General features: G+C 43.9%; 4 protein-coding genes across 8 annotated transcripts; 2 read left to right on the plus strand and 2 right to left on the minus strand.

Moving 5' to 3' along the window:
- Positions 1 to 626: 626 nt before the first annotated feature.
- mrpl43 (mitochondrial ribosomal protein L43) lies at positions 627 to 1,659 on the minus strand. Its single transcript, XM_088439380.1, has 3 exons — positions 1,421 to 1,659; positions 1,250 to 1,356; positions 627 to 876 (listed from the first exon to the last, which is right to left on the minus strand). The coding sequence occupies exons 1-3, from the start codon at positions 1,549 to 1,551 to the stop codon at positions 674 to 676; spliced, it is 441 nt and encodes a 146-aa protein (XP_088295506.1). The 5' UTR covers positions 1,552 to 1,659; the 3' UTR covers positions 627 to 673.
- A 698-nt stretch (positions 1,660 to 2,357) lies between these two features.
- On the plus strand, positions 2,358 to 6,481 carry twnk (twinkle mtDNA helicase). The gene is made up of 6 exons (XM_088439205.1): positions 2,358 to 2,431; positions 3,017 to 3,635; positions 4,413 to 5,115; positions 5,187 to 5,535; positions 5,607 to 5,748; positions 6,041 to 6,481. The coding sequence occupies exons 2-6, from the start codon at positions 3,036 to 3,038 to the stop codon at positions 6,368 to 6,370; spliced, it is 2,124 nt and encodes a 707-aa protein (XP_088295331.1). The 5' UTR covers positions 2,358 to 2,431; positions 3,017 to 3,035; the 3' UTR covers positions 6,371 to 6,481.
- A 1,892-nt stretch (positions 6,482 to 8,373) lies between these two features.
- Positions 8,374 to 18,214, plus strand: LOC148409687 (leucine zipper putative tumor suppressor 2 homolog). 4 transcript variants are annotated; one of them, XM_088439358.1, is made up of 8 exons: positions 8,374 to 8,576; positions 8,709 to 8,746; positions 13,119 to 13,188; positions 14,961 to 15,395; positions 15,469 to 16,038; positions 16,237 to 16,359; positions 16,463 to 16,609; positions 17,018 to 18,214. In XM_088439358.1, the coding sequence occupies exons 4-8, from the start codon at positions 14,988 to 14,990 to the stop codon at positions 17,621 to 17,623; spliced, it is 1,854 nt and encodes a 617-aa protein (XP_088295484.1). In that variant the 5' UTR covers positions 8,374 to 8,576; positions 8,709 to 8,746; positions 13,119 to 13,188; positions 14,961 to 14,987; the 3' UTR covers positions 17,624 to 18,214. The 4 variants fall into 4 exon arrangements, with proteins under 4 accessions (XP_088295484.1, XP_088295483.1, XP_088295482.1 ...); XM_088439357.1 differs by lacking the exon at positions 8,709 to 8,746 and having other exon boundaries at positions 8,374 to 8,580; XM_088439356.1 differs by lacking the exon at positions 8,709 to 8,746.
- Positions 17,948 to 25,571, minus strand: LOC148409688 (PDZ domain-containing protein 7-like). Of its 2 annotated transcripts, none has more exons than XM_088439355.1 (18): positions 25,415 to 25,571; positions 24,803 to 24,882; positions 24,470 to 24,682; positions 24,226 to 24,363; positions 23,978 to 24,152; positions 22,862 to 23,038; positions 22,648 to 22,795; positions 22,257 to 22,317; positions 21,187 to 21,364; positions 20,904 to 21,115; positions 20,662 to 20,823; positions 20,415 to 20,542; positions 20,237 to 20,328; positions 19,705 to 19,796; positions 19,564 to 19,635; positions 19,047 to 19,415; positions 18,503 to 18,603; positions 17,948 to 18,427 (listed from the first exon to the last, which is right to left on the minus strand). In XM_088439355.1, the coding sequence occupies exons 3-18, from the start codon at positions 24,642 to 24,644 to the stop codon at positions 18,251 to 18,253; spliced, it is 2,457 nt and encodes an 818-aa protein (XP_088295481.1). In that variant the 5' UTR covers positions 24,645 to 24,682; positions 24,803 to 24,882; positions 25,415 to 25,571; the 3' UTR covers positions 17,948 to 18,250. The 2 variants fall into 2 exon arrangements, with proteins under 2 accessions (XP_088295481.1, XP_088295480.1); XM_088439354.1 differs by having other exon boundaries at positions 20,904 to 21,118.
- Between the last annotated feature and the right edge of the window lie 191 nt (positions 25,572 to 25,762).

The following is a 25,762-nucleotide window of genomic DNA, read 5'->3' on the forward strand; positions in this document are numbered from 1 at the left end:
ATAGATAGATAAACTGAAGGAATGAAACAATAAAAAAAATCATTCCACCATATGTGACAAACGTATAATATAATCATGAAAACTGTATTCGAAGGTATTTCAGACTTTTTTTTGGAGAACACCTGAATGGTGATTTCACTGTTCAGTTGGATACTGCATTGTTAAGTAAGCTAAATCCTCTTGTCCACTCAATGTCAGTATACAAATGTGCAGAAAGGCCACAATCCATTGTCACAGCAGGGAATGGACTCGTGGACACGTGGCCGCATTGAAAGACAATCACGGAGCGCCGTGGTGTAGCTAAGCAACAGCATTTTTATTTTAAGCCATAACGTATGTCCAACAGTGCGGCTCAAGCTGTGTGATTAATGCACAGTGATACCATTTACATTTAAAAAAAAGTCATATTTATAGGCACCAAGGAGGAATTTAAAAAAAATACCCCTGCAAAAACAGAATTACAGAACAGTAACATATTTTCAGAGCGCCATCAATGTGACTGATGACGCTCTGAAAAGCTGTTCAAACACCCTTGACATTGAACCGCCTGTATTTGTGCAACAAATATTTTGATCACAAATAAATATGCTGCACAAAAGGACATCCAAACCATTACCAGAGGTGGGGAACATTGTACACAAAAACTTTAATTAATAGAAGCAACTGCAAAATTTCACACTTTGTCATTATTCCTAGGGACGAGGGGACGGTTGGTAAAGGGATGCCACAGGCCTTGGATGCTGGGGCTGTCTGTGTGGAAGGGTTTGCGAAGCCGGATGATGTCCAGGCCAGACTGACTCGTCAGCCTGGTTAGAACCTCCGACACCTGCAAAGACGTTTTGCTGGCAACGATTTCTTCTCTCACGTTGCCATTTACTGTGAAGCAAAATAATGTTAATAATAAACACCAATATGCCAAAAACAACCAATGCTTGAATAAAATATCGTATTGCAATTAAGTTAATGAAAAGATATTCAAATTATTCATTTTAAAATGTTATTACCGCAACAATTGCGTCACTTTTCAATGGATGCGGTTTAACTGGGTAAAATGTGCAAGAGCGCCCCCCTTAGGATTCCGGAATAACGACGAATGATTACGGTGACAAATTTTACGGTGACATTAAATTGAAACAGTACTACTTTCAACACCAAATTGTGTGAGGATTTTTGCTACGTCCAAAATAAAAACATCAAATCACGTGCAAATGCGAAATACAGTATTGTACTCGTATATTGGAATACTCACAGTATTCAGCCACAATTTTCGGTATTGTGCACACCTCGGGTGACACATAAACGACGGTGCCGGGGTTCTTTTTGGCGTAATCCACAACGCCATCTTCAATAAAATCCCTGTTTGGAAAACAATAATAGTGTTATGATCTCATAATGTTGTGTGTGTAAATGTTGTTATTACCTGACACCTAGCGAGTTTGCCATCGTTTTAGAGAAGATGATTGAGACCCGCTTGAGCTGACAAACGTAACGACCCACGCCGTTTTGGAGGACGCTCTTCAGAAAGCGACTCGGCGTCCCCCTGGATGTCATTTTGATTTGGTTTTAGCTGAAGTGAAAAGTTCAAAACCATTCGACGAACAGAATAAACAATGAAATAGGGGTAAGAACACTGACAGAGGACGCAACCAACAGTGCATCAACTGTATAACTCCGGGTGAAACAAATGCAGTACAAGCCGTGTCGTTATTTGATATTTAAATCACATTGCAACGATTTAAATGACATCTATATTTGAAGTATTGATTTATAAAATGTTAAATACAGTTATTATGTTGTTTTTCTCCAAGGAACAATCTGGATCGCTAATTGTAAATTCCTCGCCTGTGCACGTTTCCCACCGATCTGATTTCGTCCACGCAATTTCTCCTTTAACTGGAACGTGAATTTCCGGGCAAAGGAACTACAAAAACGAACTGCACTTTCCGACTTTTAATATTTTCACGACGTAGTGAAAAACCAACGCCACAGAGATTTTTTGTTATTAATTTTGATATCCCTTTTATATAATATTTTAACGTCATGCGTGTAACTAAAAATTTCCAAACTAAGCTGCAGGACGTATGCTATTGGTGCACGTTTATGCACGGACTTATTTTGGAGGGTGTCCACTTTGCTCCGTAATTTTATACAGTCGGGTGAAACAATAGGTATGAGGGCATGTGATGTTTTAACAACTTCAGAGAGCAAGCTACCTCAATTTAATTCTCTATGAATTATTTCGTATACATAAATTATATATGTATTTAGTAAGTGTATAAATCCTTGTTTTGAAATAAAATGTACATTTAAATCCGGTGGGGGGTTTTAAGTTTACATTTCACACGGACATATTTTGGATAGGCACAGAAAAGCCCGGGTTGACGCTTACGCATGGAGGACATGCTGAGGACGCAGGCTGGCGGTTGTATGCGTAAGATGTTCAACTTTTGACATCCAAGTAGAGTTAATGGTCTCATATTATTGTTATTTGCGTTGTGTGACTGGTGAAGACGTATAATCTATACGTGTTCTTTCAGCAAACAGATTATTTTCCACACCTCTTTTCCCGCCTGACTTTTCAAATTCCATAAATATCCGACATTTTTCAGTGCAGTGAATAATGGGTACTGAACTCGATTAGTGCAAATTCACGAATGACTGAAAGCTCCAACGCCACGCTCTTGCACACTGTCCTGGACCCATGCTACATAATCGATAACATAAATCGATAAATACAACTCTACAATGAGACATGACGCCCAGTTGCATACTAGTCCGTCGTTCAACAACTTTTATTGAAACAGGACACAAAATTCGCAGATGAGAAAAAAATAATCAACGAAGTAAACATAACACCAACATTCCGCTAGATGGCGCCAACTAATAATTATTTGAATCTTGATTTAAAAAAGGCATGACTATAATAAATACATTCAATCGAACAATGAAGGATAGATACCAGGTATTTATTTTTTTTTCATTTGCAACTTGTATTTTCTTACTTTCTGTTTTGCAGGGTGAACAAGCTTCGTCTAATGTGGAGGAGATTGCTTCTGAGGGGTCTCTCTCCAGTAGGGACCCCAAAGTTTCCCTCCCCAAGACAATTCTCATCTCTCCGTCTCCTGACGCGTAGCAGACCTCCTAGCGCTTTGGGGGCTTCCGTGTTGCGGAACACGGCCTCCTTCGTGTCCAGGTCGTACAAAAAAGATGCCAAATCCACAGTGGACTTCCCAGCGAGCGCTGTCACGGTCACAGAAATCAAACAGTACCTGCGTTCCAAAGACATCGCTTTTCATGACGGCTTCAGCTGCCTGCACATGCCCAGCATCTTTGTGGACGCAGCTGTCCGAGCCGGGCGCTTCACCCTGTTCGTGGACAAGACCACCGGGCAGTTCTTGTGCACAGACACGCTGGTGGAGGGGAGCTGGGAGGACCTTCAGGACTGCTTGGAGGTGTTGCAAGCAGAAGAGCGAGATTTCCTCAGCCCGCAGGTGCTGCTGGGCTACCCGGAGAGTGCCGAGGAGCAGGGGCAGAGCGAGAGGGACGCCAGGGAGGTGAAGAGCATCTGGTCCGCTTCAGTGCCCTTCTCGGATTTGACGGAGGATGAGGCGACGCTTATCAAAACCATGTTCCAGGTAGGAATTGGCAATATCACCTGACGATAAACTCCCGATTTTTTTCAATAAGTTTTTTTTTCTTTATTTTTGACAGTCTAAATGTAAAAACTGGAGATTTCCTCATGACTGGGTTAAACTTAAACCTGCATAGTTATGGCATGATTTTTTTAGCTCAACATTGTAAACATAATATTTCATTAGTTTATCATGTACACAAAAACGTCTGTATTTTTATCCTATAGTATTTAACAGTGTTTAATCATTAAATCACAGTTAAAAATGGATGCATTGTCTTTCCCGCGAAAAGCAATGGTGTCCCAACTATGGCTCGGGGGCCACTTGCGGTCCGCCGTCCACATTTTTGCGGTCCGTGGCATGTGTGAAAAATACATTCTGACATAATGCTACTTAAAAAAGTATTAAACAGGTTTGATAGTAGATACCGTTGCAAGTGTGAAAAAAAAACACTTTTACCAAAAAGCCTTGGTATACTATGGTATAAACTGCCTCAATGTCGGTACTAAAGCACCAAAAGCAATTTCTTAGTTTAATGAACGGATTACGAAAATAATTCATTACTTGGGTACTTAAGTACGCAAGAATGTTCGATACCATTTCTTTCACGCCGATACCAGTACGACTCGAGTATCTATTCTTTGAGTACTCAACTATACTGACACCTCTAGTAATTTATAAAATGTCAATGACATTTAAAATAATGCAGTAACTTTAATTGCAAACAAAGACATTTAAGGAAATATAATCAAAAGTTTCATGTTTTAACCCCTCGCACAGATCACAAAGATCTCCAATGCAACATTGAAGAGGTTTAATGTAAGGCTGTTCAAGCCCACCAAGAGTCTGGTTTTTCCCTGGCTGGGCGGTCCCGAGTCCTCTTTGAAGGGTCTGAAACTCCTCTCGGCACAAAGCACAGCCGACAGCGGCGTCCGTTACAACGAGGCGACGGTCCCCAAGTGCGCTTCCTACAACAACCTTTTCGGCCTGTCTCTGCTTAGCCGCATGGACGCCGACGTGGTCCTGACGGGCCACGAGTTGGACACGCTGGCTGTAAGCCAGGCCACAGGATTAGCCAGCTTGGCCCTCCCGCGAGGCGTTAGCTGCCTGCCGCCCGCTCTGCTCCCTTACCTGGAGCAATTCAAGCGTGTTACTATGTGGCTGGGCGGCGACGTGCGCTCCTGGGAGGCGTCCAAGATCTTCTCACGTAAGCTGGGCTTGCGCCGCTGCTTGCTGGTACGGCCCGGCGAGTTCCGGCCCTGTCCCGGAGAGGCCCTGGCGCAGGGAAAAAACCTCGGCCGCATCGTGGCCAGCGCCATCCCCGCTGCGCATAAATCCATTGTGTCCTTCAAACAACTCCGTGAAGACGTGTACGGGGAGATGGTGAACACTGAGCAGGTGGCCGGCGTCAAGTGGGCCCGCTTTCCTGAACTCAACAGGATCTTGAAGGGACACCGCAAAGGAGAACTCACAGTTTTTACAGGTGATTTACTGAGTGGGAGAGAAAAACACACACACACACACACACGCACATATATTGTCACTGTTTTGCAGGTCCCACAGGAAGCGGGAAGACCACCTTCATCAGTGAGGTGGCCCTGGACCTGTGCATGCAGGGCGTCAACACGCTGTGGGGCAGCTTCGAGATTAACAACGTGCGCCTGGCCAAGATCATGTTGACGCAGTTCGCCATGCAGCGTCTTGAGGACAACCTGGAGCAGTACGACTTCTGGGCGGACAAGTTTGAAGAGTTGCCGCTCTACTTCATGACATTCCACGGCCAGCAGAGCATCAAGTCGGTGCTGGACACCATGCAGCACGCCGTCTACCTCTACGACATCAACCACGTGGTTATTGACAACCTGCAGTTCATGATGGGGCAGGAGAGCCTCTCAGTTGATAAGTGAGTGAGCATCTCCACCGGGTTCATCATGGACTCATCCACTGAGATATTGTTCAATTTAAAACTTTCAGGTTTGCCGTCCAGGACCACATCATCGGCGCATTTAGAAAATTCGCCACCAACTCCTGCTGCCACGTGACGCTCATCATTCACCCCAGGAAGGAGGAGGATGACCGGGAGTTGCAGATGGCCTCCATTTTTGGCTCGGCAAAGGTGAAAGCTGTCTGTTCTTTGTTTGGGCAATTTTGAATTAATTCTAAATGATTAATCAATTATCAAAAAACGATCATATTTTTCATAATCATAGCACCTCCAAGTAACTAAATGTGAGTATTTATAATGGCCGTATACATGTTGAGTTCCATTCGTTGTTTAACTGTAACATTGATGCTAGTTAGCGTTAGCATTAGTGGATTATCTACTAGCTCAAACATCTGCATTTATTCTGTAATTCACTTCACTTAAAACTGATGGCACCTCTGTATGACTTTTCATGACCCGACAGGCCAGCCAAGAGGCGGACAACGTGCTCATCCTGCAGGAGAAGAAGCTGGTGACGTGCCCGGGCCGCCGCTCGCTGCAAGTGACCAAGAACCGCTTTGACGGCGACGTGGGCGTCTTCCCGCTAGACTTCATCAAGGCCTCGCTCACCTTCTCCACATTATTCAAGGGCAAACACAAGCTGAGGAAAGTCACCGCCAAGCCTGAGGAGAACGAGGACGATGAGACGCCCCCCCAAAAGAACGCCGTCAAACGAGAGAAGGCGGACAAACAGCAAAGCAAAACGCCAAAGTCAGCACGAGCTGCTAAGAATCCTGCAACGGAAAGTGAATGAATGTGTGACTATGGACCTTTTTTTTACAACAATATTGTGGCAACGACTACTGTGACGATTTCTACACTGACACACCTGCACATATTTTTTAATAAAATACTTCATATTGAATATGCCCTGTTGGTTTTGTAACTGCATAATCTGATTCATCTTCTCACTCTTTCAGAGAAATTATTTCAACATCCACTTTTTTCGCACGTCACACCCGTCGGACCTCCAAGTGTTTTAATGTTCACACTTTTCCTGGTTTACAGGTATGACACAATTTTTGAAAAACTTTGAGGGCCTATTCCGTATCATTGCAAAAAATATATATATTAAAAATGTTAACTTGCATCTTCGATTAAAAAGTGAAAATTTGTGCTTAATTGGAGTTACTATACATAAATATTATGGCCTTAACCTACTATTAATATGAAAGACAGCGCTCCCGACAACTTCACAAAATTCTAATAAGTATAAGTAGGTCATCAACACATTACAATTGGATAATACTTCCCCCTGACATTGTCTGAAAAATGGAACAAACGAGACTTGCTTAAGATGTTTGCAAATCCATGCAACAATCCTTGATTAGCCAATGCAAACAAAAAACAAAAAAAAACCTAACATGTCCACCAACAGCTGCAAGGCTAGAATGTTTAAAAATGCGATTATGGTCGCACACGCCCATTTTGGATTCTAACTTCCTCCAACAGGAAATGATAAGATCGCCAACATGTAAACTGCATGCATTTGGAGTGGCATCAGGTGGAACTAATGTATGTGAAGCATGTTGATGGAGAAAAGTCATTTTGGACCACATTCAAGGAAATGCGCTCTCAGATTACCCAGCAGGGCCCATTATGAGCCGCACAAATGTTGACCTATTACAGGGCAGCTATTATGTGTGTCCCGACGTGCTTTTGGAACGGCATGAGCTCACGCGGGGAACTTACGTGTGAAGCCGACCAGCCAGGGGAACTAAGTGGCTTTATTAACTGCACGGGCATGTTTGCCTGATTATTAGCTGGAGCACCACACCCACCAAGCAAATGGAGGTCATGTTGGCCATGTAAAAATATAGGTCACTTCAACACGTGGGGGTGTGCCAGCTATGTCTTATGATATGCAGGGAATGTGTATTTTTGCCATGGAATGTTTGGTTAGGGGTAGGGTAACACATTCTCTTTGTTGGTGCTCTGCACGAGGTCTGAGCCGAGGAGGTCCATCAGGCATGACCTCCTTTTGGCATAATTAGAATGCGGAGCAAAGAACAGGTTTGTTCCGGAAACAGCCTGGAAGTCCAAAGCGCTTCTTGGGTGCAGGAAATGTTTGCAATGTGGGATTCAAAATAAAATCATGGGGGGGTTAAAATGGGGAAGATTATTTTGCGTAGTTACAAATAATCCTGTTGAATATGTCAGAGTACGGTCACTATTTCAATTACTTTTTCAAATTGCCGTTTGAATATTTTAAATAACTAAATAAACAACGATTTTTATATTTATATGAAACAAGTGCTTTTCGATGACGAAATTATTTTGCATGTACAACTAGTGCATTTAATTTAACCATTTGAACGATAAAAATTAACATTTTGCCTATAATTTGTTCACTCAATATTTTTTCCATGTACAGTTATTATTTTCAAAAACACATTTTCCTACTTGCTGCCAACTCTGCAAAAGACTAAGGTAACAACCATTTACAACTCACATGTCGATCATGTGACATTCACAAGCTGTGATTTGTCATTACCTGAGCTCTGAGCCGTTGTGATGTAATTTTTATTCCATAGCAACGAGAAAAATGTGTTTTTAAAAGCATCAACTCAGTATTAACTTTTGTCGCTCTAGGGTCCAACTCGGGAATCCCTTCCATCAAAAACAAACTATACTGAGTCTAGCGCATAACGTCATGTCCAAACAATACGTTTGATTTTATTTTGTGACATCCGGATATTCTGTCTTTAATTTCTTAGTCCTGACCGGATACGCATTCATAAGCGTCCGGCTAGCTTAACTGCTGCTTGTCCCAGCACACACACATCAACAAACTCTCAGTCGCTCCGTGTGCAGACGGCGTCGAATAATGAAGTGTCAGCTGCGCAAACATTTCAAAAAGTCTCAAATTTGGCGTTAAAACCTTCTTAATGAACAACAGAGGCAACAACGAGCAAACTTGGATATTTTCCAGCACAGCAGACACTTTACTGTCGTCCATGGTAGGTGAGCGAAATATTAATTAATTTATTTATTTGAATTCAATTTTTTGACATTCTCTAAAGTTATAATTTGTCTTTTGGCGCTGTTCAAAGCACATAATGTGTTTTTTGTTGTTGCCTACGATGAGGAAGTCGCGCTAACTTTGCTGCTACTCGTCGACGTCGTCAAGGTGTGTGTTAACGAGCTCACGTTACAGAGGAGGAGTACTCACGTAAATACATTACTCTGTTAACAGAATTTTTGCAATGTATGCTTAACCGCACTAAACGAATGGGCATATGTCGCTTGTTGGATTTTTGAATGTGTACAGAAGACCAGCACACGTTAGTATGTTGTAGTACTAGGACTAACCTGTGAGGGGCAGTGTAGTGCCACAAGACAGCACGATATAGTAGAAGAAGCCCCACTATTTTTGCTTTATTATTTGCGTATTTTACAAAAATCTGATGATTTTTAAACAATATTTTTCTCACAAAAGGTCATTTAATTTCTTTCATCGCAGTTGTGCAAGCTATGAAAATAAAAATCTTCCAGATCAGTAACCGTTGCAATTTTTTGATTAAATCGATTAGTCGACCACAACATACATATAACATACTCATCTGTAAATTTAACCAACTTTAGGGAAATGACTGTGACATCGAGGGGAGAAAATCGTTTGTGGCCTCATTCTCTGTTTGTGTACACAAGACAGGTTTAGTGAGTTTGGCGATAAGCAAAGTTTCCTGCTCAGACTTGAAAAAAAAAAAACCCAGAAAAAGCACCTATCATCCTTATCACCCTGAGCAACAACACTGACAGATTGACAATCATGAGTATCACATTTGTGCATTTTGTCCTCAAGCTAGGATAGGATTAAAAAAAAAAACAGTTCAAAAGGGACATAGTGTGATATTGCTTTTACTGTTCATATTTTGTGATGGTGACTGCTTTACCCTGGAGTAGACCAAATCAATTTACATTATTTCCGATGGGAAAATAGTTGAAATGAGAACGACTTCCACCAACATGCAAGCAATAAAAATCCTCTAGTGATTTTTCTCTCCATCTTTGTCCCAGTTTTTCAGGTGCACAGAATGTCATGTCATTAATGTGGAGATTTGTTTCACCTCCCAACATTTCCATATTTTCTCACCTCTCTTTTGACTTTTGGCCCACTTCCTCCGCAAGTGGACCGAGACCGCAGCCGGCGTCACCGCGCTCGATAGTTAATCAAGACAAAGCCAAAGAAACAACAAAGTTTTGAGAAGCCATGCGTGAAGGGAAATAGGAAGTCTGACATTTCGATTTGAAGTGGCCATTTTAGTGGATTGTGTGATTTTCTTCATTAACAAATTTACGCTTGTATAGGGACTTTTTTTCTTCATTTGTTTTTATTAAAATCCCACACAAGAGGGTCTTTACTGAGCAACGTGAAGTTTGGTAGACATGTCTATTATAAGTAGACCCCGCCAAAAAAAAAGTCCAATGAATCCATGCCAGAAAAGACAGGAAGTCTGCTATTTTATTTTGAAGCTGCCATTTTGGGGTCATTTTTGTCATGTCAATGTCATTTTTCCAATCACTACCAAACTAAAAGCTTGTACACCAGACAGATGGGAATACAAACAGCCTTTTTGACTAACAAATTTCATTTCAAAATATGAAAATTGGTAATAATGTCTTTTAATAAGCCCTGCTGGAAGTGGCACAGAAAATCTACCGTTTAGTTTCTCAAAAGGGGGATACATGACATTTTAACAACATTTCTATAGGTGTCAACAAGTCAAATTTAATGCTTTGTAATGCTGTGACGGGAACAGCAGGAACTTTTTCAAATTAAGAGCAAATTAACTGGAACATGAATTGCGAAATTGTATTATAGTGACTCTTTTGCGAAACATTGTATGGCTTTAAGTCTTTACAAAATCCCATTGTGGCTAGTGACACAAATTTTCAGCAGACGAGCCAGAAATAAAGCAATAATGCTAAATGAAATATGCCAAGAGAAACCTACAACCTAGATGGCTTTAAAAAAAAAAAACAAAAACACACAGCCAGGTTGAGGAATCATCAATGCACGTGGGAAGCAAATTTTGGTGACTCATCAGAAAACATGCAACTCTAATAACCAACTCAGATCAAATGTAATTTAGTTCCACAAACTGCGATGTAAACTCAGATGTTGTGAGGGCATGAAAGTGGACTTAGTGCAAGTGGGACGACCTCTCCCCGAGGTCGCTTGCGTGGTATTTTTAAATAGATTTCGGGGGATTTTTCTGGCCTGATAATTCTCCAGCCGAGAGGCCAACAACTGGTCAACATTCATTATCGGCGGCGTGAGGTGAGCCGGGGATGCTGTAGGTGCAGATGGGATGTTTGGTGGTGGCGGGAGGCCCGCTGGACCCGGCCGGCTGCGTCACTGCATTATATAAGGGCTTATGCTGCCTGAGGGTGGTGATGGTGGGGGTGTTTATGGCCGTTGGGCATGCTGGAGGGGGAAGATGTGCCGTTCATTCATGTGGGTTTTTATCTGTGCCAAGAATGCAAAAGTAGCTCTCTAATTTAGTGGAAGCGAATTCTAATGGTGAATGTTAAGAGGCTGTACATAATGTTCTGATTTTCTTCTGTTTTTTCGAGGAAGTATGGGGGAGGGACAATATACCAATAGTGAATGAAATTATTCAAATGTCAACAAATTAAAATGTCAAATGATTCGAAAGTGTTCTGTGTAAATAGTAAATCGATTAATAGTTGAATTGGTATTTTAAAAAATGAGTTTTACTCTCAGGTTTTGTATTAAAAATCAAAACATTGTTTCAAATTGAAAGTGCTAACTTATGTGAACTAAGATTCAGTTATGGATTTGGTACAGAACAGATCAGAATAAACGGGCAAAAATGTTGATAGTTTTCATCAAAGTAAAATCACTTTTTAAATTTTGATTTATCATAAATGTCTGCTTAAATGCATTACTACAAATGTTCACTGATGACCGAATGAAATTCCAAATATTGGATCCTTTTTAGTGAACTAGGTCTGGACATTATTAATCGATTATCAAATGTGGTTATTGATTAATCTGATACTCGATTAGTTGTCGATTAATCGTTGCAGTTCCGATGACAGATGTTTGATTTTTTTTTTTCACTCACCCAATTTTGATGGAGCCTAATATTCATAATTGTTTACTTCTCTGAAGCAATTAAAATACAAGTACTGTAAATTAATTTTCTTAGTCACATTATAATAATAGAAAGCAATAGAAAACATGATTTAATATACAGTTTACAGTACTTCTGACACTTAAACCCACATAAATGTTCAGAGCAAATTATTCATTTATTTACGCCCCGATAGGGTGTTTTATTTGTTTCTTTTTTGCGGTCAGGCAATCCTCGGCCAAAATAAATTCCGGACAGAACAGATTTAGAGGAGATTGTTTTGAGATTAAATCGTTATGTAGCCCCTCCCCGCTGGCATCTGTTATTAATCACCAGCAGATTTGTGCAGATTTTGCCGGCCTGTGTACGAGCTCTCAGGGCACACGCCATTGATAGGGAAGCACATGTTCTGAGTGGGGCATACACGCTAACAGAGTTGATAAAACAGTGCAGATTATAATCGCAATCAGTGTAGACTAGTAACATTAAAAAGTTCCAAATTTGCATAGTTTTTAAACACTAGTTAAAAACTCTCCTTAAATCACTTTCTGTCACCCTCTGAATGTGTGATATCAATCTAGTTTGATAAAATGTGCCTGTAACTTGACTCGGCAGGAATTTCAGGTGCGGGCCACATTCGTTGCGTCGTGTAACGTTAGCAAACATCCCAGGGCCAACGGCTAATCGCATATTCGTGTGAACCCGTGGCGACGCGTATGTGTCAGCGCCTCGCAGCTTTCGGGGATGCAGTCTGTGACGCAGGCTAAGGATTCAATTGCAGATTCAAAAGTCAATTGCTAACCCAACCAGAGGAACCGGCTTGAAGACGTTTGACATCTCAAACGTTTGACTGTTTTATTTGTCGGTCTAAAAATTTTATATTCTCAAGAAGCCATGCCTGGAAAACAGACAGAAATTCATCCGTGTTTCTTTTAAACTGCTGTTTTAATGTACATTTGATTCTTCCTAAGATTCCTTCATTCTACACAAATAGATCTTTGACATTTATAGACGTCAATGGCAGTGATTGTGTGTGTATGGGCTGAACAAGGCAGGCAAGTTGGCTCACACACCATAAAACCCCAAACTTTAATAACTCAGCTCCACAAGGTCAGATCTTGACCAAACATTGAGCGTAGGAGTGAATTTTCTGACGGTTTGCTTTTGGTTTGCACAAAAACACGTCAAGGTTAGAACATGAAGGTGTCTTTATATTCCCGCTCACTCTTCATTCACGTCGACTCGGAAAATCCCCTCCGTTGTGTGTGTGAGTTCGGCCGTCGTGACTCAGATTTTCCCTCCTTTTTTCCCCCCTCTGCCCACTTCATGTTTATAAGTGTGACTGCCCGTTTTCTACTGACACAACAACATACGTTTTCTTCTTTCTCCGATCAACAGAGGGAAGATCTGCACGCAACGTTGGAAGGATGCATTTATGAGGCCTTCAAATTCAGAGCGCCGTTGACAGGTGAGTGGTGTGGCAATGCTTTTTAATGACTCCTAGGAACAGTATAGCTTTCCAAATTAAGACGAAATGAATTGGAACGTGAAGAAATTTTGTGCTGAATTTTGTTTGTCTTTTGCAAAATGTTCTATGTCTTTATTTTATGTTTTACATAGATACAAATTGCTATTACTGACGCAATTTTAAGATGACAGAAATAAAGCAGATGATCTTATAGAGCTGCTGAATAAAATACAACTAGACAACACTTCAAATTTTGTTCCAAAGTTGAATAAATCAGGCATGTATGGCACACTTTTATATTTATTTATTTATTTTTTCCCATCTAAAATTGCTTTGCGCTGGTTAGGTGGTATTTAGCTGAAAAAAATATGACCCACACAGCACTTCATCGCATTCCTATCATCACAATTAGTAGACTTGGTGCAACATAGAGCTTATACAAATACAGTAAATATTCCTTGTCCACGCAGCACTCGTAGGTGTGAAGCATTTCTTAGAAACCGTGCTTGTACACCTAAATATACGTCACTGGACTTTATACAACTAAATATGAGTTTTCTGGCTCCATGCAATGCCGGTGTTAAGAAAAAATACCCGAAACAGTTGCTGTGTTTGCTGGGTATTATTAGCTTCGTTTTTAAAGGCACAAGCAGATTGCTTGGTGCCATGGTGGATTCTTTTGAAAGTAGTTGCTCCAAAGGACGCTTTTAGTAGCAATGTCCAGTGGGAGCAACGACCTCCTCACCCCCTGGTATGATGGCCTAGCTTTCTGCTCCCACGTCCGCGCCGCTTGTTATGAGAATCTATATGAGGGCATCTCATCTGAGCCAGCAGGCCACCTGCGCTATAGATGCACACAGGCTTGCACCATGCACGAGTTTTTTTTTTTTTTTTTTTCTGTGGAGTGCCTCCCCGGGCTGAACCAATGTGTGGAGACAGTCTCTTTTGTTGCTGCCAGCGTGCTTCAAGCCGTCTCGCGGCCTCCAAAGAAAAGAGACTCTTTTGCTTGCGCTACTCGTCGAACCCCAAAGCCTCTCAAGGCCCGTTTGTGCTGCTTGAATGGGCCTCATCAATGGCCCAGCCTGTTTGCCTGTGTGTGGGCCACTGAAAGGGGGGCGCATAGGTTCCAGTCTACTGTCGGTCATGGCGGTTTGCACTTCACATGGTGTGCACTTGCGGAGCTCTAGTTAGATTCAAGAGTTTTATTTTCATATGTCTAGTAATACCACACAATGAAATTCTTATTCTGATCAATTCCCCGAGCAGACGACATTCCATAATGCAGTGCGACATGGACAAAAGTCATGGGAGACTTCAATGTAGCATTATATGCAAAGGAACCAAATTTGGTGCCTTACCTATGTAACTGTTTATGGCACAGAATCCTAGGAAGTAAAATTTGCCTTTATATGGAATAGCTTTATAAGGCTAGTTTATCTTTGGTAACTTCAACATGATATTTTGACCCTCTTTGGTGATGAAGTGGTTTGCAGGGCAAGGAACAATAATTGGTAACATAAAGCTGGTACTTTTTAAGGCTATTAATGCAATTTCATAACTTGAACATTGCACTTTATTTGGCAAGGAACCGGGTTTGGTAGCTTCAGTATACAACTTTTTAAGGCGAAGAACCGTATTTGGCGACAACAACTTACAATGTAGGTCTTCTTAAAAGGCACTTTCTCTGACAAGAAACCACTTGGTAGATTGCATAGAACATCACTTTTTATTTTTTGATGTCAGGTGAATATTATTTTGTCATTTGCTTCCAGAACCCCTGAGGTCATCTCACATCCAGCATGGCGCTGGTTCAGGCTCCGCCCATCCCTGCTGAACCTCACGACCCGGGCCACATCCCCCGCTCCCGCAGACGACACCGCTCGGGTCCGTCACCGCCAATCAACTTGCCGACTGCTGCCGCTCTGGATCTGACGACGCGCGCCTACCGGGACCGCAGAGTTCGACGTGGAAAATCCTTACCGGGCTCAGAGTCTCCTCAGGAGCGCTTCCTACACAACCGCAGTCCTCCGGAGCTTCGGACGTCTGGCAGAGGGCGGGAGAGGTGGGACTTGACGGATGATTGGAGCGACCAACGCATGGCACCCGTCAGCCCGACGAGATACCAAGACGAGATGAAAGAGGGCTTGAATGGGAATGTCGGGGGGCCGCCGCCAAAACTCATACCGGTGTCGGGAAAACTGGAAAAGGTGAGTGTCAGTGGCAACCAGTTTTGTCAAAATCCAACTTCTAACAGGGTATTTCCTGGTGGTCTACATGTAGAACATGGAGAAAACAGTCCTGCGTCCCACCGCCTTTAAACCCGTCGTCCCCAAAAGCCGTGGCGCCATGCAGTACCTGTCCCCCCGACACGGCGGCAATGTACCGGAGAGCCAAAATGGCCCGCAAGGCCCCGCCCACCGGGAGCTGTCTCCATCCGGCTCTGAGAGGCGCAGCTCGTACAGCGCGGGGCGGAACGGCGGCGGGAGCAGCGGCCACTCTTGCTCGCTGTCGGACTCGGGCCGCAACTCGCTCTCCAGTCTGGCAGCGGGAGATGGGCCGGCGGTTGCGGGGGTTCACCCGGAGGCGAGCAAACGTGCCCACTCCGCGGGTGTCCACGGACACTCCAACTCCGACAGCGGCCGCTCGTCCTCCAGCAAAAGCACCGGCTCCGTCAACGGACGGGTTCAGCCGCTGTCGGACTGCGGGTCCGGCGGGCGCTCGCCGGGGACAGTGGACGTCTATGAGGGCATGGTCAGAGACCTGGAGGACAAGTTGAGAGAAAAAGAGGCGGAGCTCCAGCTACTCCGAGACAATCTGGATGACAATGAGGCCGCCATCTGTCAGGTATCGGTAAATAGATTTGCGCTATCTCATCATATTTAGTGCAGGAGTTGAAAATGAGAGGCGGGATTTTACTGTAACTGTCTGCAATGGCGTCTGGTGAAACATATTAAAATCATTTTGATGAGTGCTTTTCAACACAAAAGTACTCTTGTATTGAATCTGACGTATGCCAAATAAAGTGTGCGCTTTTGTTTGATGCTTGAGGTCTATGAGGAGAAACAGAAGCGTTTCGAGCTGGAGCTAGAAGAGCTGAGGCAAAGCTGCGCCACCAGGATGCAAACTGCCTCCCAGAAGGCACAGCGAGCCCAGCAGGTCCTTCAGATGCAGGTCAGAAAAGTTTAGCAGCTTTAGAAGAGACCCCCCCCCCCCCCCCCCCCCCCAAAAAAAAAAAAGGGAAATTGGCAGACGCCGTGTTTGGCTTTTTTCATAGATCCATCAGCTGCAGCAGGAGAAGAAGAAGCTTCAGGAGGACTTTGCACAACTCCTGAAGGAGCGAGAGCAGCTGGAGGAGCGCTGTACCTCCTATGAACAGGACAAGATCCAAATGGGTCCAAGACTGGAGGAGACTAAGTGGGAGGTGAGCACAAAAAAACATATATAGTCACACAGTCAATATTTACATTTTACGCACACTCGTTGGCACTCGTTACACGTTAGACTTTACCCTCTTAGTTTGTTGTGGAGTAGTTTACATTGTGTAATTCTAATGATGACCACAAGAGGGCGGCACACTTAATTTGAGCCGGGTACATTTGAAGGAGGAACAATGTAACGCAGGTGTGTTGGAAAGAAAAAAAATCAAAACAAAGAAACGTTAACTTTTAAAACTGTTTAAGACTTTATCTTTGTGTTAATTTGAAGTACCTGGTAACCAAGCTTACCAAAATAACTGTATAATAGTATAATTTTATAAAAGTGAAAGCCCCATGATTTTCCTGGAGACCACTTTTGGTGGCGTCAGCATTCTCTGTGTTGATTCCATCAGGTGTGCCAGAAATCTGGTGAGATCTCACTGCTGAAGCAGCAGCTGAAGGAGGCGCAAGCGGAGCTGGCCCAGCGGGCGAGCGATGCCGCTTCGCTGCGCGGTCAACTGCGGGACGCCCGCGGCGAGGTGAGCAAAGCCCAGGCCCTCCTTCGGGAAGCCGACGTCACCGCTCACGCCCGCGCCGCCGAGCTGGAGGTGTGCGAGAACGAGCTGCAGCGGCGCAAAAGCGAAGCGGAGCTGCTTCGGGAGAAGGCGTCACGCTTGGAGGGAGAGCTGGCGCACCTGCGGGAGCCGGATGGAGAGCGGGAGGCGCTGCGGGGCCTGAGCGAGCGCATGAGGGGGGAGTTGGCTCTGGAGAGGCAGCGGGCCGAGAGGCAGGCGGGCGATTTCGAAGAGGAGCGACGGACGTGGCAGGAGGAGAAGGACAAAGTGCTGCGCTACCAACAGCAGCTGCAGCAGAACTACGTGAGCATGTACCGACGCAACCGCCAGCTGGAACTTCTCCTGAGGGACCTCAGCCAAGAGCTGGAAAACCGAGACCATGACGACGACGACGGCAGCGGCAATGAAATTGTCTTCGATGAGGTCGCCGCCACAGAAATTTGATAACCCCCCTTCACAGGACATGTGGAAGTTTGAGTTGAGTTCCAGATGACTTGGAAGTAAATAAGTTCAAAGTGTTCCTGTCAAAGCGTCAGTGGATGGTGATAATAGTAAGACAATACAATTGAGTCGCGTTATCTTCTTGTAATTGACGTTCTTGTGAACTTTGTTCATCAAAAAAAAAATCTTATAACTACTGTAGTCAAGTCGCCTCGTGTGCTTCAGTACTTGAATAGAGCAAAAAGTGAACATGCGCTCCTAACAGCGCCACGTTGATCATATATGACCCCTTGAGCACAAAGGTTTGCCCACCCCTGCTCTACTACTAACTGGCTTAACTTTTTGAGCCACTGTGACCATTGTCCATCCTTTCGCCTATGGCCCTGACAAAAATGGTGACTTTTGATCATTTTTTGACTGTAAATGAATCGGAGCGTACTCGTCACTGTGAATAGACCAAAGAAATGTTTCTGCAAGGCCTGTCTCATATCGGATGTTTGTTAGGCTTCCACAACACACATAGAGATATAAATGTATATTTTCACCTTGCTGTACATTTGGTGTTTTTATTAAAGGATACACTGAATTTTTAAATTGTGGTTTTGTTTCTGAAATGGGGCTGTTTGGCCATCATTGACCACTTGGCTGTGCTAATGATGTCTTTGGAGTCTTGCAGGGCACTTTGACCACCAGCACCATGGGGTCTTTGGCCTTGTCACTGAAGGCTTTTCGGATGAGGTCGACGGCGTGCTGGTGCGTGACGCCTTGCAGCGATACGCCATCCACGCTCACCACCTCAAATCCGGCCTGGGGTGAGAAACGAGACAAGTGAGGGTGTTAGGAGACTGGACGCCTGAACCTCTCATAATGTGTCAATGTTACCTTGAGCACATCGCAGGCGGAGGCTGCTCCTCCGGGGAAGATCTTCTCCACCTTCACAACGGGTTGGACCTTGGACTCTATTCCACCGGATATACTGATGCCTGTAACACCGAAGACGTCCACTGTAAGTTCAAATAACTCTCGAGTGCAATGACAATTGACCACAGGGTCTCGAACGGGGCGCAATAGAAAATTTCATGTTCACACTCCATACCACCGGGTGGCACTAGCGGCCAATTTAGGACATTTGCAAGCCTTTCAAAGACTTCAATGATTGACTTAGCATGGACCCCCATTATGGAAAAGTTATAATACTCTAATTATGACATATTTCCTGTTTCAATTTTATAAATGTATAAATATACAGCGTAGTTACTTTTGCTATTATCACATTTTTACAATTTAGGCTAGTAAAAACTCCAAGGACACCCAGGGATTAAGTGTGGTCAATTTCCAGACTTAAACCCTATAGAGTCACTTTCAGGAATCAGAATCAGAATCACTCTACATAATTTATTTATTATTAATCAAATCCAGCACTCACCCAGTGACTGCTTGGTCTTGGAGATGCTGACGCTTTGGAGTTCATACTCCTCTGGAGAATGTCCACCGTTCAGACATGTCAAATTTGAGACATCTTCAAAGCGCGCAGATCCAGCAGCTCTGACGTCAGGGTTGCTGGCAAGTAACCAGTTAGGGTTTAGGGTACTAGCGGGCGAGTGTTTGTGCTCCTCTGTGAACCGGTATCCGTCTACCGGGATGTCAAGTAATGGCGTGAAAGGGGCGGTGGGGCGCCGCCGCCTCTGTCTGGACGCCCGCGGTCCAGATAGGCTGAGCTTCTCCAGTTTGTCCACTAGATGGCTCTGCTTCTCCACCATGGCGGCGCTGTGCAGCTCGAAGCCTCCTCGCAAATCTGATTCAAGCACGTCACAGTATCAGCATAGCTTTTACACAAGCTTGTCCCGTGTTGCTTTTTTGCTGCAAATTGCTCCAAATATAAAATGGGAGTTATGACGTTTTGATGGCTCTGGTTTTGTCGGTAGTCCACTTGAAACACCAACCTGGGATGGGTGTGATGAGGCGGCGTTTGGGTGCTCGGCCGCATGCCGGAGAGCGAAGAGGCGGAGTTCGGACTGACCACAAAACAAAAATGTTAGAAGCTTACTTGTGTGCACGTATACCTGTATGTCACATGAGCACACCTGAGCGGTACTTGAGGATGTCGTACGCCTCCACCTCCACCGCTTCCACAGTGCTGTTAAATTCTCGGAGGTGGGCGGCTGGAAGCAGCATCCTGCACACAAATAATGCACTCGCTTTACTGTGACAAGTGATAATAGTACTATAGAGTTTTTTTTAATATATATATAAAATACCACACCATTTTTTAGTTTTTCAGAATGAGAATACAGTCCTTTTTCCCATTGGAAAGTATTATTTATTTAGTAATTATTAGTCTTCCTCTTCTTGTATTGTAGAACAATGAACAACTAAATGTGCAACACTACAGTATTTAAGGCTCAGTTTTGCATTCTGCTACACAATGGAAAAAAAAACTTCGAAGGAGATTTCTACAAAGCTATTAATCCTAATCCATCGGTATTTGTGACTCTGTTCATTCAGAAATCTTCTCTTGATTTTATATGGAACGTAAGACTATTGTTATTATCACATTATTAATGTTATGTTTATTTTTTTACTTTTGTTTTGAATGTGGCCTATATGACAATTTACCTGACCTCCCTGAGCAGCAGCAGTTTTTCCGGCCTGTCCAGTACGGCCAGCAGGTGGCGTATTAGCGTCTCCACGCACTTTTCTTCCACATACTGAACACGGAGGGACAAATTGACATTGTCCTCATTACTTCTCATGCTAAAAATACCGACCGAAAAAAAGACGGTCACCGTCATACCGTCCGACACGCCTTCATGACCGCTTCCGTTTCTTCCTCGGTCAAAAGTCGCTGCGCCAACTCCTCCACCGCTCGCAGCGGCTCCTCTGGAAACGACGCAGTGCTCGGACCTCCGCCAAGGCTCAAACCTAAATTATCACAGCGGTTCGCAAACTTTCTATAACTTTTATAGGAACGTATGTTGATCGACACCATGTGGAGAAAAAAAAATCTGACACGTACTGATCATGAAAAAAATGAAGGGTACCTTCTTTGTCAGTGGACAGTGACTTGGAGCGCCCCCTGGAGGCGTCTCTTTTGCGTGCACCTCCAAACAACAAATTGACCAATGTCTTGGAGCGTTGCAGTGCACTCTTCTCCCCTGAGGGTTTTCCCCCTTTCTGCTTCTTGGCCTTTTTTTGGCTGATCTCTACGTGGGACGGTTCAGACATTTTTGTCAAACCACACATTAAAAAGTAAACATCTTGCCGTCTCTTGTGTAAGCCACACCTGCTATGGTGACCTGGCTTTGCGAGCGGCTGATGGGTCGGCTGGGTCTACTGAGGGCCAGCAGCACCGCCGTCTTGCGGGACTCCCTCTTGGGACCGCCCTCATCCTCATCTTCCTCCCGGCGGATGGCCGTGTCCCGCAACAGCACGGTGGCCCCCCGGCTGCGGGTGGTGTCTGTCTGGATAGCGGCCTCGCTGCGTTCGGAATCAAACCTACTAGACACATAAAAAAGTAATTGGCGGTCACGAGATGAACGAGAAGGCGAAAAAGCCACGCTCCCAACCTTTGGTCCTCGGTGGAGATGCACACGTCCACCATGTCGGAGGCAAATGGCAGAGTGGGCGGGAACATGACCTGGGACAGGCCGCTCAGGGAACTGACCGGCGTCTCCGAAGACAGCGAGGATGCAGAAGAATTGGACTCCGAGCCCAGCGAGGAAGATTTCTGACCGCCGTTGGCCACTAAGAGCAAAATCAACATGGATGAGGACCCACTTCTTGTTCTGGACTGCTTTTGAGGGTTTTTTTTTTCCTGCACTTACTATTTTCTTCATTTCTTTAATGTATTTTGAGGAAAAAGTTAAAAAAAAATTGGATTTGATCAATAAAACACTCGCTTTTTTGTTTTCTTCTGTTTTTTTTTCAAGATATGCACAGGAGTATAACACCAACAAAACAAAATTTAACAGGAAATGTATTTGTCATGTAAAGGCCACACTGGACATGGAAGTATTTACGTTTTTGCTGTAATTTAAAAATTTCCTTTCCAAACTACAGTACCTTAAACACAGCACCAACACGTTTTCAACATAACACCGACACACTTGGATTGCTAGAATACTGCATCAATACAATAGTTACATGCCTGATTGCATTTACTAATTTACTTAGTGCCCCCAATGGCAAGAAAAATAGCAGTTCCCACTTAAAAGCAATACTTTAGTCATTTTTGTTTACTAAGAGATTGCCCCCTGGTGGCTAGTAAAAAAAACCTGCAGATAAGCCACAATGGACCATAGTACGCAGGGTTCAAAGCATGAGAGAAAACTAATAGATTATATTCTGAAATTTGTGCTACATCAAGAAAATGGTGTGGGTTATGTAAACATTACTGAAATAATGTTATTTTAGTTATATGAAACTTTTTTTCCCTTTTTTATGATAGTAAGGTATTTTTGTGGATGCAATATTTTATTGATTCAAAATAATTTAGAGGGGATTTTTGTAGGTCTTTTATTACTACTTTTTAAACAAAAAGACAAGGATTTTTTTTTCTTTGTGCAGTATTTAAGATATATAAAAAAAAAAATCTACCCACCAGGCATAAAAATGAGGACAACGGAGTCATACATACACTTATTGAGCCATCGGTACTCTGCCACCATCTCCTTGTAAGCAGGATAGCGGCCGGCCTCCTGTTTAGGGGGAAAATCATTTAAATCACCTGACATTAAACTTTGATAGCATCTTGGCTATATTTGATCAGGAGTAACACACAAGGGAAGACGTGGCACTTTCGTCTACACCCGATCCTCGCCGCCTGTTGAATAATACAAACCGTGCGGCTGTTTTTTTTTTTTTTTCATCAACATGCCGAAACCCAATCAAGCAAATGAGGAGGAATGTTGCAACTGTGCGCCAGCTGTCATTTTGTCAAAGGCATTTCATATCATAGGGAACTGAAAAAAGACACCAGGGAGCTGAAATTTCACCCAGATTATGAAAACATTTCAATTTGCCCTCACCTTGATGGTCAGCATGATGTGGGTGTGGCTTTTCAGCACCTCCACAGCATTGCTGTGGCTGATGTCCTCGAAGCTCACGCCATTGGCCGCCAGGATCTGGTCTCCCATTTTGATCCCGTTCTGCTCGGCCAGACCGCCCGGATCCAACCTGAGATATCGAGAGTCAGCGGTGCGTGAAGAAGGAGGTGTGTTTCTGGAAAGCGACTTTTCTTACTTGGAGACATAAATGCCCAAACCAAACTCCTTCCCGCCACGGATATTGAAGCCGAGGCAGTAATCGTCGGAGGTGGTGTAGAGGTGGACGATTCTGCGGAGGGCGCTTCCCGCGCTGGCGTCCGAAGGCGTCCGCCCGCTTTCCTCTACCACCATTCGTCTGTGGATCAGGTCCACCCTGGAAAGGCAACACAAGATTTCATACCACTAGCAAAATGATGCCGCCTCCTCACTGGCAGACAGAACATTTGGTGGATCTAAAAAGTCTACACACCCTTGCTCAAATGCCAGTGACGTTTTGTAACTAGGACAACTCAAATAAATAAAAGAGGGCTAACAAAATGTGTGGTCAGAGCGGTAGAAGACTGTAACCACAAATTTCTGTCTGTTCTCCTCGCGAGCAAAAAGAATCCAAAGCCTCTTGTCTTCCTTCCTTGTGTATTGTTTATTGGCCATTTTAATACTGTATGTCTGGGCTAAGAGGTTGGGTGAAAAGACAAAAATCTTCCAAAATAACATGCAAAACCGGCTACATTTCGCACCATCATAAACCAATTATTTACATTTTTACCAAATGTCCTCCACAACCCTTCAGGGCAGCAATGACCCTTGTACCTAGGGCCAATCCAGATGAATAAATGAGCGAAAAGGCTCAGTAGCCAGACTGGAATGAGCTTTCAGAAGATGAATGTTCCTGTCTGCTCTCCTCGTGAGAAAAAGTTTGTTGTCTTCTCTCTGCCTTGTTGCTGATTAAATGTTCTAGGTTGCCTGAACCTAAAAACATTCTTGAAATCAAGGTGATGGAATAATCAATCGTTTGCACGCTTTCTGTCTGTAAGTACATCTGAAGTCTATTTTGGGTTAATCAGATGCACTTTAAATGTTGGTAGTCTGCTGATTCCCATTTAAACCCCAGATATGGGGGTATGTGTACTTTTGATATATATTTTTGGGGTTATTTTTACCTTACCTCCCAAAAGAAGTGTTTTTTTTTTTTAAAATACATATTTAGTCATAAATTTTATAGAAAAAGTTTGGATTTTTTTTTTAATGTGTAAACTTTTACCATCACCAGTCATGAAATAACTGTACTTCTCTAGCTCTCACCACTGCTCACCAGGTGGTCTTCTCTTTCGAGTAGCGTATCCCGGGCACCTTTCCTACTCTCCTCACCACCATCCTCAACCTGTTGTTCCCCGTCAGGACCCTGACGGCGCTACTCATGGTGATGCTCTCCAAGCTGACCCCGTTGACCTCCACCAGCTTGTCACCCACCAGCAGGCCCGCCTCCTCTGTGCATGACAGCAAACACTCTCAGGTCAAAACAACCCGCTAAGGTCACCCGATGCCGCCGCGGCATCCCACCTGCCGTGCTGGCGTCCTCCACTTTGCTGACAAAGATGCTCAGGCCGTGCTCGCACCCACCACGCACGCTGAAGCCCAGTTTGCCGTCCTCGCTTTTGTCCACCGTGATGGTGTGAAGGTCCTCGCTGTCATCACCGCCTAAAAGAGTCCATTTAGTCCGTAAAATATTTTTCTTTGCGTTGTTGAACAATCACGCCGCCCTATTTGAATCCTGTTGATATTTTCCTTGATTGGCCCGTCTTACCGTCCACAGGCGAGTTGATGAGGATAACGCGTCCCATGGGTGAGGACGCTCGAATTCCTCGCCGCCGCCGTTGCTGCTGCTCCTTCTTGCGTACAATGTTGCGTGCGGCCGAGTGTGACTTCCCCTGCGTACCGGGGGTCTTCTCCCTGCAGGAGGGGTCTGACGAATGAGCCATGGAGCCTGCCGGCGCCGTCCCCTTTCAGATGGACATGTCTGGAGCACCACAGAGCACGAAGCAAAGCCGACATTTTGGGTAAACATCATTTTTGTTACACAGTGTTCAACCCTGTATATTATGTGAAACTAATGTACTGTAGGTCAGTATATAAGTACCTTGGTGACATAACAGCTGATTTTTTGACTTCCTGCTGTCACATGTCCAGACATTGTTTCCCATAATGCATCTCAGAGTCCTGGGCAATAACAAACCAAGTATAAATACTAATAACTATATTTAGAGACATTGGTTTGATTATTTAATATTACTTATTTTTGAGGGGTTTCAAACTCTAAATTTGAAAAACGATACCACAGTTTCTGCTTCTTAGGTTGTCAAAATAAGCTTTACTATGTTTATAAACAATTACATTCAGCCTATACTTAAAGTATATGTGTTAAATAAGTAACGCAAATATCTAGTTGCATTCAAGCACAGTGAGTACTTTTGCCATTTTTTGCTGTAGTGCGGGATTATCTTGTGCTATGTAGTAATAGGGAGGGGAGTCGGGCGATCACGTGGTACGCTACCATGGTTACGCGCTGCTAAACTTAAAACCCTGTGACGTCATCTTAGGGCTTCCCCAGCACCGTGGACAGCGACAACGTAAATTTAGAGAGTTGCCGTGAAATATTAAACACATAAATCCGTTTATCGTAACTTAATACCCACGAGAATTGTTTTGCCGATATGCAGAGAGAAGTACAACACAATTAAAATGAACTTACCGAGCATTATTGAAACGAAGCCATTAAGCTTTTCCTTGGTCGGTAATTAAACAGCAATAACGGTCAAGAAATTAATTCTGCCTGACCAAAATGTTTCTGTGCCGTAAATTTGCATTACCTAGACTAATTCAAGTCGTTCGACCCGAGCGTATCCATTTTGAGCCAAAAGACTCGTCTGACCTACCTGTTTGGCTTCTGCACAAGTCCCGCCCCCGCTGCACGCTGATTGGCTCTACCTACTAAAGGAGGAGACAAGCACCCTGATTGGCTCTACTTACTATAGGAGGAGACAAGCACCCTGATTGGCTCTACTTACTGTAGGAGGAGATTCCGAGAGGACGGCAAGGG

The sequence above is a fragment of the Hippichthys cyanospilos genome, chromosome 17 (assembly GCF_059441005.1).
Source record: "Hippichthys cyanospilos isolate Australia breed blue-spotted pipefish chromosome 17, RoL_Hcya_1.0, whole genome shotgun sequence".
NCBI lineage: Eukaryota > Metazoa > Chordata > Actinopteri > Syngnathiformes > Syngnathidae > Hippichthys > Hippichthys cyanospilos.

Coding starts and splice junctions, on each gene's coding strand:
- LOC148409688 (XM_088439354.1), bottom strand. CDS start 24,644: ATGGCTCATTCGTCAGACCCCTCCTGCAGGGAGAAGACCCCCGGTACG. Junction 20,329..20,414: donor TCATGAAGGCGTGTCGGACG/GTATGACGGTGA, acceptor CTCCGTGTTCAG/TATGTGGAAGAAAAGTGCGT. Junction 18,428..18,502: donor CCGCCTGCGATGTGCTCAAG/GTAACATTGACA, acceptor TTCTCACCCCAG/GCCGGATTTGAGGTGGTGAG.
- mrpl43 (XM_088439380.1), bottom strand. CDS start 1,551: ATGACATCCAGGGGGACGCCGAGTCGCTTTCTGAAGAGCGTCCTCCAA. Junction 1,357..1,420: donor GCAAACTCGCTAGGTGTCAG/GTAATAACAACA, acceptor TTTTCCAAACAG/GGATTTTATTGAAGATGGCG. Junction 877..1,249: donor GAAAATTGTGGCTGAATACT/GTGAGTATTCCA, acceptor TTTGCTTCACAG/TAAATGGCAACGTGAGAGAA.
- LOC148409687 (XM_088439357.1), top strand. CDS start 14,988: ATGGCGCTGGTTCAGGCTCCGCCCATCCCTGCTGAACCTCACGACCCG. Junction 15,396..15,468: donor TGTCGGGAAAACTGGAAAAG/GTGAGTGTCAGT, acceptor GTCTACATGTAG/AACATGGAGAAAACAGTCCT. Junction 16,039..16,236: donor CCGCCATCTGTCAGGTATCG/GTAAATAGATTT, acceptor TTGATGCTTGAG/GTCTATGAGGAGAAACAGAA.
- twnk (XM_088439205.1), top strand. CDS start 3,036: ATGTGGAGGAGATTGCTTCTGAGGGGTCTCTCTCCAGTAGGGACCCCA. Junction 3,636..4,412: donor TTATCAAAACCATGTTCCAG/GTAGGAATTGGC, acceptor CCCCTCGCACAG/ATCACAAAGATCTCCAATGC. Junction 5,536..5,606: donor GAGAGCCTCTCAGTTGATAA/GTGAGTGAGCAT, acceptor TAAAACTTTCAG/GTTTGCCGTCCAGGACCACA.